General features: G+C 37.7%; 1 protein-coding gene across 3 annotated transcripts; it reads right to left on the bottom strand.

The window, feature by feature from the left end:
- Positions 1–207: 207 nt before the first annotated feature.
- Positions 208–7154, bottom strand: LOC113281315. 3 transcript variants are annotated; one of them, XR_003326018.1, is made up of 5 exons: positions 6912–7154; positions 6223–6604; positions 3134–6140; positions 1262–1395; positions 208–1081 (listed from the first exon to the last, which is right to left on the bottom strand). XR_003326018.1 is itself a non-coding variant. In XM_026530024.1 (4 exons), the coding sequence occupies exons 1-4, from the start codon at positions 7023–7025 to the stop codon at positions 1377–1379; spliced, it is 3522 nt and encodes a 1173-aa protein (XP_026385809.1). In that variant the 5' UTR covers positions 7026–7154; the 3' UTR covers positions 1133–1376. The 3 variants fall into 3 exon arrangements, 1 of the variants encoding a protein (XP_026385809.1); XR_003326019.1 differs by having other exon boundaries at positions 209–686; XM_026530024.1 differs by lacking the exon at positions 208–1081 and having other exon boundaries at positions 1133–1395.
- Positions 7155–7757: the final 603 nt, after the last annotated feature.

Here is a 7757-nt window from a genome sequence, read left to right as displayed (position 1 = left end):
ATGGAGTTGGCTCAATAACAGTTAACCGAAGTTAGTCGTATGAATACTTTTTGTCTTAGCCGTATTCATCTAACACTTTTGGATCAAATATGAAGATCAATCAAATGATTCTAATTGTGTTTCAAATAGAATTGTTCAATTGTTTACAATCTCATATAAATATATATGAACAAATTGAATCGAAATCGGTTTGATTCGTAATCGTACAAAGTTCTTGAGATTTTTTGACTATGACCAATCATCATCCACTAACGACTGACGGCTGGCTCTTCTAGAATTGGATCTAGATTCTTTCCAGTATGCTTCTAGACAATGTACACGAAAGAAACCCAAATGCAAGGACAACTGCTGAACAACAAAGCTTGAAATTGCATCCAGATGCTCAAGGCTACTGTGACTGGTTGGCCAGGTAAAACTGCAAGCCAAATCCCTTGTCTGCACCTTCGTCGGCTAGACTACTGCCTGCACAACCTTCCATGGCAGTCTTCACCCATCCCAGACAGCAACAGATTTGACACTCTGGACGGTTTGAGAGTACCCTTGGCCATCAACTGTGTGTAAGCGTTCACGGCACGCTTTGATATAAGAGCAGTCGGTATCCATTCGAGGCCATAACTTGGATGTCCAACTTCCCTGTTTTCGCTTCTTTGAGATACTTAGTCATGCTCCTATCAATCAGTTCATCCCTGAATGTCACGAAGAATCATTCTATGAATGTTCAGTTCAACCTCCCTCTTCAAGTATGACAATGTAAGGACACATTAGCCATGTCAGATGTAGCGACTCAAGTATTTCAGACAAAAAAAAGTTATATAAGTGAACCAACACAACAGGAAAATTCCTGAACACATCAAAAACTGTCGTCAAATAAGTGCTGATGATAAAATAAGGGGTACCCAGCAAAATAACAGAAGAAAAACAACTGCACTTATTCATCATATAAAGAGTTTTTCGGAATGATCCTTCATCCTTCTTCTTTCCTGGTTGATATTCTGGGTAAGAGATTTGTGTTCTGCAGTAGCGAGGCAACTTCTCATGGATATCCTGTAGTTTCTCACGACTGCACTAGCGACTTCTGCCTCTGCACCGTAATGCTTATAGATGGTGATATCGTGGCACAATTTCAACACAATAGAACAAAAAACACTGAAACTTCTAGAGCAAAGCTTACAAAGAATGTTATACTTTTGCAATGAGTTATAAAACATTACACAGCTTTAAAACTCAAGCGATATTTTGTATATGAGTTTGTACAATGTACCATTTACAAAGTTTCTGGAGATGGGAAAGAAATGTTTGGAGAAGACTACACCTTCGGCACCACCAAACCTCACACACAGCCTTCTAGTAACTTCTAAAACACTGGCCCTTGCAGGTTATTCTGCCAAGATTAGACTTTAAAACAGAAAACACAATGAGATTCTGGTTAACAGAAGTTCGAGATGTGACTTAGAAATTTCTAATTCTACAAACATCGAGGACAATGAAGTAACCTATGAAGCTACACAAGCAAAATCAAATGAATAATGTTCAAAAGTGAAAGCAAAATCATCAGTGACTGAAGTAAACGTCTTATATAGTTATATGTCATTCTAATTTCTAACAGCCCAATACGCGGCCAAGTACGAAGCAGCTGCAGTTTATAGGTGAAATTGGCCAGAATTCATAATATTAACTAAGGGAACCTCTAGAATGTTCCATAATTTCATTAATAACAAAATAAGAAATCGTAGATGTCACAATAGGAAGATTTACATATAGGCATATAGCCCATCGAAAGAAATATTCAACATAGAAATACATGAGTGATAATGACCGAATGCAACTGTCAAGTTGTCCAGAAGGCAATAACTAAATGTTAACACTCTAATAGATTAAGGCCACTAGTTAAATCATTGTAAGAGAACAAGTTCACGGCCTCTTATGTTTTCAGTTTACGATGTTTAAATTTCTCCAAGATACATGTTAAATCATTAAGGCAATAACTAAATGTTTTCATTGTAAGAGAACAAGCATCCAAGATACACTTTTCCATAATGAAATTTCTCCGAGCATTACAACTTATCGGTAACATATCTATTGTTAGGGATTGATGATATTTATAAAAAATGAATTCAAAATGAGAATTCTGTCTTTGAAAAAACATATTAAGTAATGTACGTCACACCTTAAATCTCCAGTATACTTAACTATATAGCCACATCTAGAGTCTAGACCACACTAACCTGGCCAGTAATCCAAAGCAAAAGTGAGACCAGTCTTTAAGGGACTAAGTAGCAATGTCTTCTAGAGAGAAAAACTTCATGACATCTAAAGCCTTTAGGATACATTGCTTAGCTATAACATACAGAATCTTAGCAAAAACCTAAGAAATCAGTTAACACCATCCAAAACCTAAGAATCTTTGCAAAAACAGTACACAACCGTAGAGAATGCTAATGGTTATAGGTGAAGACTTCAATTCAATTATATTTGTAACAACCATTCCATGATTTTCCACTATTTGCTATATGTCCTGAAATTTCCATGATCAAACAATATCTAGAATCTAGGACAGAACAACAGCCTCACAATTTTCCATAGAGATATTACATCTTATTGGTGACCAAAAGGGTATTCGGGATTAATGGAGCAGAGAAACTAATAAAATGAATTCAACAAAAATTCAAAATTTTGGGAGAAAAGAGAACTAATGATACCCGAAAATGAATCAAATTTATACTCCCAAATAGTTTTCATTCAATTCCTATTAAGTACATTATTGAACTTATACAAGTTTTTTGTTAAAGAAATGGCTAGGGATCCAAACTATTCTATGTTAAAAGCAATAGTACCTTTTAAGTATTACTTTTCTATGTTGAACAACTTAGACTTACAAAACATCTTAGAAATTAAAGCGTCTCTGAATTTTTACAAACACAATTATCTAATTGAAATACTTTTCCAGAACCATGGGAAAGAAAGTAATACAAATATGTATAGTCTAAAGGGCAGATAATCTTGGGCAGAAAATTGAAAGGGCAGTACACCCAGAAAATTGCAAGATTGGTAAACTTACACATACTAAAATGACTGCTAAAGTATCACTTTTAGCTTTAAGCACACTAAAAAAGAGCTAAGTTTCCTTGATTACCTTGGCAGTGGTGTTTTTGTTGTTTGAGTACGTTGTTTAATCATCTTTATCAACTGTCTTGCACTTGTAGCTTTCAGTTCCCTTTCGGCAGTGTTTTGATCCTTGTCCTCGTTGTCTTCAGGTACAACTTTTTTGTTTAATTTGACATTGATGTTTTCATTGTCTGACTGAATAAGTTGTTTAACTGTCTTTTTCAACTGTCTTAAACTCGTAGCTTTCAGTTTCCTCTGGAGAGTGTTTTGACCTTTGTTCTCATGCTCTTCAGGTCTTATTTCCTTGTTTTGATCGACAATGGCGTTTTTGTTTTCTGGGTGAGTAAGTTTAATCATCTTTTTCAACTGTCTTATACTTGTGAAATTCAGTTTTCCTTGAGAACTGTTTTCACCTTTGCTATGCTTTAGTTCAGCTTCAAACTCAGTTACCACCTTAGAAGTACTTGCTCTGCATTTGCCTCTTTCATTGATCCCCCTCATGTCACCCGAAACCTTGATGGAACCTTTTGGAGTTGTAACTGCTTTTTTCGTAATAAATGAGATTAAGGGAGTTGTTTCCTGAACCTGATCCTCGGACGCAGTTGCTCTAGTAGGATTTGCGACATGCACTGGAATCGGGTTCACAACTGGACCAGTGGCTGACGGAGAGAGGGAGAACTTCTCAAGAACATCTGAAATGTCATTATTAACATTAAAACCGACCTCCTCACTGTCCTCTTCAACTTCAGTGACCTTGACATCACAGAACCCAACCTTCCTCTGGAGAGTGTTTTGACCTTCGTTCTCATGCTCTTCAGGTCTTATTTCCTTGTTTTGATCGACAGTGGCGTTTTTATTTTCTGAATGAGTAAGTTTAATCATCCTTTTCAACTGTCTTATACTTGTGGAATTCAGTTTTCCTTGAGAACTGTTTTCACCTTTGCTATGCTTTAGTTCAGCTTCTAACTCAGTTACCACCTTAGAAGTACTTGCACTGCATTTGCCTCTTTCATTGATCCCCCTCATGTCATCCAAAACCTCGATGGAACCTTTTGGAGTTGTAACTGCTTTTTTCGTAATAAATGAGTTTAAGGGAGTTGTTTCCTGAACCTGATTCTCGGACGCAGTTGCTCTAGTAGGACTTGCGACATGCACTGGAATCGGGTTCACAACTGGACCAGTGGCTGACGGAGAGAGGGAGAACTTCTCAAGAACATCTGAAATGTCATTATTAACATTAGGACCGTCCTCCTCACTATCCTCTTCAATTTCAGTGACCTTGACACCACAGAACCCAACCTCACATGTGAACTTAATCTTCCCATCATCAACATTTGAGTCTTCCAAATTTTCAGCCTTCTTCACCATTAGAAAAGATTCATCAACATATTTCGTTTCAACTTCGGTGCCCTTGAGATTACTAAGTTCATCCTCATTGATGAACTTCACTTCTAAATTATGAGCGCTTTTAAATCCAACAACTTCATTGATTTCTATGGGTTGATCCATAATTTCCATGTTTTGTTCATTTGGGACCTTAATGTTTTCAGTTTCCTCCCCCACTAGAGAAGTTTTACAACGAACTAGAGCATTGTTCATGGATTTCTCGGCAGATATTGTAGGAGCAGAGGACAATTCAGAAGTACATCCAACACAAGCACGAGCAATGTTCATGGACTTCCCGGCAGATATGATAGGAATTGTAACTTCTTTCTTCTTAGTATATGAGATTAAGGGGGTTGTCCCTTGAACCTTATCATCCAATGTAGTTGTTCTGGTAGGAGTTGCGACATACACTGGAATCTGGTTGGCAGTTAAACCAGTGGCTGATGGAGAGAAGGATAACTTCTCAGCAGCATCTGAAATGTCATCATTACCACTAGAACTGTTCTTCGCTTCAACTTCAGTTACCTTGACATTGCAGAGCTCAATATCACACATGAGCTTGCTCTTCTCATCATCATGATTTGAAGCTTCCAAAATTTCAGCTTTCTCCACTGTTAGAGAAGGTTCATTGACTCGTCCGGGTTGATCTTTACTTTCCATGTCTTCATCTTCATTTGAGTCTTTAATGTTTATAGTTTCCTCACTCATTAAATAAGTTTCATTAAGATCACAAACAACTTTCACGGATTTAGATAGCATTGGAGCAGAAAAGATGTCAGATGTGCATCCAACAAGAGTACGAGCTGTGTTCAAGGATTTTTTAGCAGATACCCTAGGAGCATAGGAGACTTTAGAACTGCATCCATTAAGAGAACAACCAATTTTATCCCTGGGAACCCCACCCATGATCGATGTAGTATGTGAGATTAAGGGGGTTGTCTCTTGAACCTTATCATCCGATGTGGTTGTTCTGGTAGGAGTTGCAACATATACTGGAATCTGGTTGGCAGTTAAACCAGTGACTGATGGAGAGAAGGATAACTTCTCAGCAGCATCTGAAATGTCATCATTACCATTAGAAATGTTCTCTCTTTCAGCTTCAGTTACCTTGACATTGCAGAGCTCAATATCACACATGAGCTTGCTCTTCTGATCATCAAGATTTGAAGCTTCGAAAATTTCAGTTTTCTCCACTGTTAGAGAAGGTTCATTGACTTGTATGGGTTCATCTTTACTTTCCATGTTTTGATCTTCATTTGGATCTTTAATGTTCATAGTTTCCTCACCCATTAAATAAGTTTCATTAAGATCACAAACAACTTTCACGGGTTTAGATACCATTGGAGCAGAAGAGATGTCAGATGTGCATCCAACAAGAGTACGAGTTATGTTCAAGGATTTTTTAGCAGATACCCTAGGAGCATAAGAGACTTCAGAACTGCATCCACTAAGAGAACAACCAGTTTTATCCCCGGAGACCCCACCCATGATCGATGTACTAGAGGTTTCTTCGATAATAGCATCTTGATCACCATTTAAATGAACTGTAAATTCTTCCAACTTCAAAGATTCAGCACAGACCATTATATAAGATACATCTCCAGTACCAACTTCGTCTTGTTCTTCATTAGAAACCTTGATCCTATTTCCTGAAAAATACACCACCATCATATCAAGATTTCCAAACACAAGTAGAGAATATGAAACAGCAACACAAGTTTTAATGGTTACCCTCGTTGTACGGTAAGACATCATCATTTACTTCATACTTCGTTCTCATCTCCTCATTCTTGTCTTCGCCAGGCAACATTTCAATGTTAATAGCATCATTTCTTCCTCCTACCTTCTGAGCAGACAACTTCAATCTTTTTGCTAGCCTTGTACCATGTGGATGATCAACAACGTGGACCTCTTTGGGTATATTAATATCTGAGGGGTACAAGTTTGTTAAGGGTGAAAGAGTATGTCTAGCAAGATCACCATTAGAAGACATTGGTTCACTGTTATCCAGATAAGATAGCGGTTTTGTTGCAGTTGCTTTACTCTTCCTGCTGGTGCTGGTGAGTGTTGGAGTCTCTGGTGTGAAGTTTCGATTGCCTTCAACTCCATGAACCTGATCAAACCACAAATTAGAGAAAATATGCAATACAGGTACTAGAAAGCACTAAAGATAATCAAAATTGTGTGTTTGAAGTATCACTAAATCATAAGAATTAGGGGAAATCCTAGAATGACGTCATCACAAACCCTAAAAGTCCTAGAATTGGGGAAAGTTACTTAGTAAGAATGCCCTAAAATTTCAAGGAAAAACATTAATCATGTACAGTCATTGAAAGCAGCAGTTCGTTACATAATTATTATGGCTAAAATAGGAATTAAGTTATGAAATCAGATGTAACTGAATAAAATGAGCGAGTTACCTTGGGGAGAGAAGAAAGGGTATCAGCCATTGCGAAATTAGTCATGTTAGCTCTGATCTTATTCTTCTTACACAGAAATTGTAGTTCCTTTCTTGTTAGACTATGATAATCCATGGTTATTCAGAGAGAGGTTCAGAGGGGGAGTTCTGCAAAAGCGCGAAATCGAATTTAATGCGAGTTTTGAATTATGGTGTTTTCAGCTCATACCGTCATATGCCTTGTGGCTATGAGGAATTGGTTACAGTCTTTCTATTACTTCGCAGAGATATAATTTTGGGCCTTTTCATAACTTAAAAGGGTGTTAGTCCTCTGGGGAGTTGGGTGTAGTTAGGTTTTTTCCTGTTAGTCGTGGGGAGTTCGAAGGAGTCTATCAAAATCCCCGTTAGTCGTGGGAGAGTTTAGAAGAGTCTCCCAAACTCCCTAGAAAATCCTGTTAGTTGTGGGGGAGTTTGAAAGAAGCTCTTAAACTCCCTGTTAGTGGTAAAAAATAGAATGTTAGGGAGTTGGGTTTTTTGGGGGAGTTTTAGGGAGTTTACAGTGTATTTTTGCCTCACTTCAAATCTCTCAAAAGAATAGAGATTTTGGGAGAGTCTCTCAAACTCCCTACACTCAAAACACCAAACTCTCTCAAACTCCCTAAACTCTCTTACACTCCCTCAAAATCCCCAAAATCTAAAATATATTAAACTCTCCCAAACTCACTCATGGACTAACCCATGTTAGGTTAGTTTAACCATTTGATTTGCTTGGGCCATTGATATAAATACGCATGTCTTACTATTCGGCCCACCAGTCAATCCAAACGTCAAACGTGTTGATGGTGCGGCACTGACATAGGTTTGACTT

Source organism: Papaver somniferum, chromosome 5 (assembly GCF_003573695.1).
Source record: "Papaver somniferum cultivar HN1 chromosome 5, ASM357369v1, whole genome shotgun sequence".
NCBI classification, from domain to species: Eukaryota; Viridiplantae; Streptophyta; class Magnoliopsida; order Ranunculales; family Papaveraceae; genus Papaver; species Papaver somniferum.
This window is presented reverse-complemented; position numbering and strand designations above follow the sequence as displayed.

Excerpts from the sequence above, each read along its gene's own strand:
- LOC113281315 (XM_026530024.1), bottom strand. The coding sequence starts at position 7,025 with ATGGATTATCATAGTCTAACAAGAAAGGAACTACAATTTCTGTGTAAG. Across the intron at positions 6,605-6,911 it reads CCCTTTCTTCTCTCCCCAAG|GTTCATGGAGTTGAAGGCAA; the intron begins GTAACTCGCTCA and ends TGGTTTGATCAG. Across the intron at positions 6,141-6,222 it reads TGTCTTACCGTACAACGAGG|GAAATAGGATCAAGGTTTCT; the intron begins GTAACCATTAAA and ends TGTATTTTTCAG.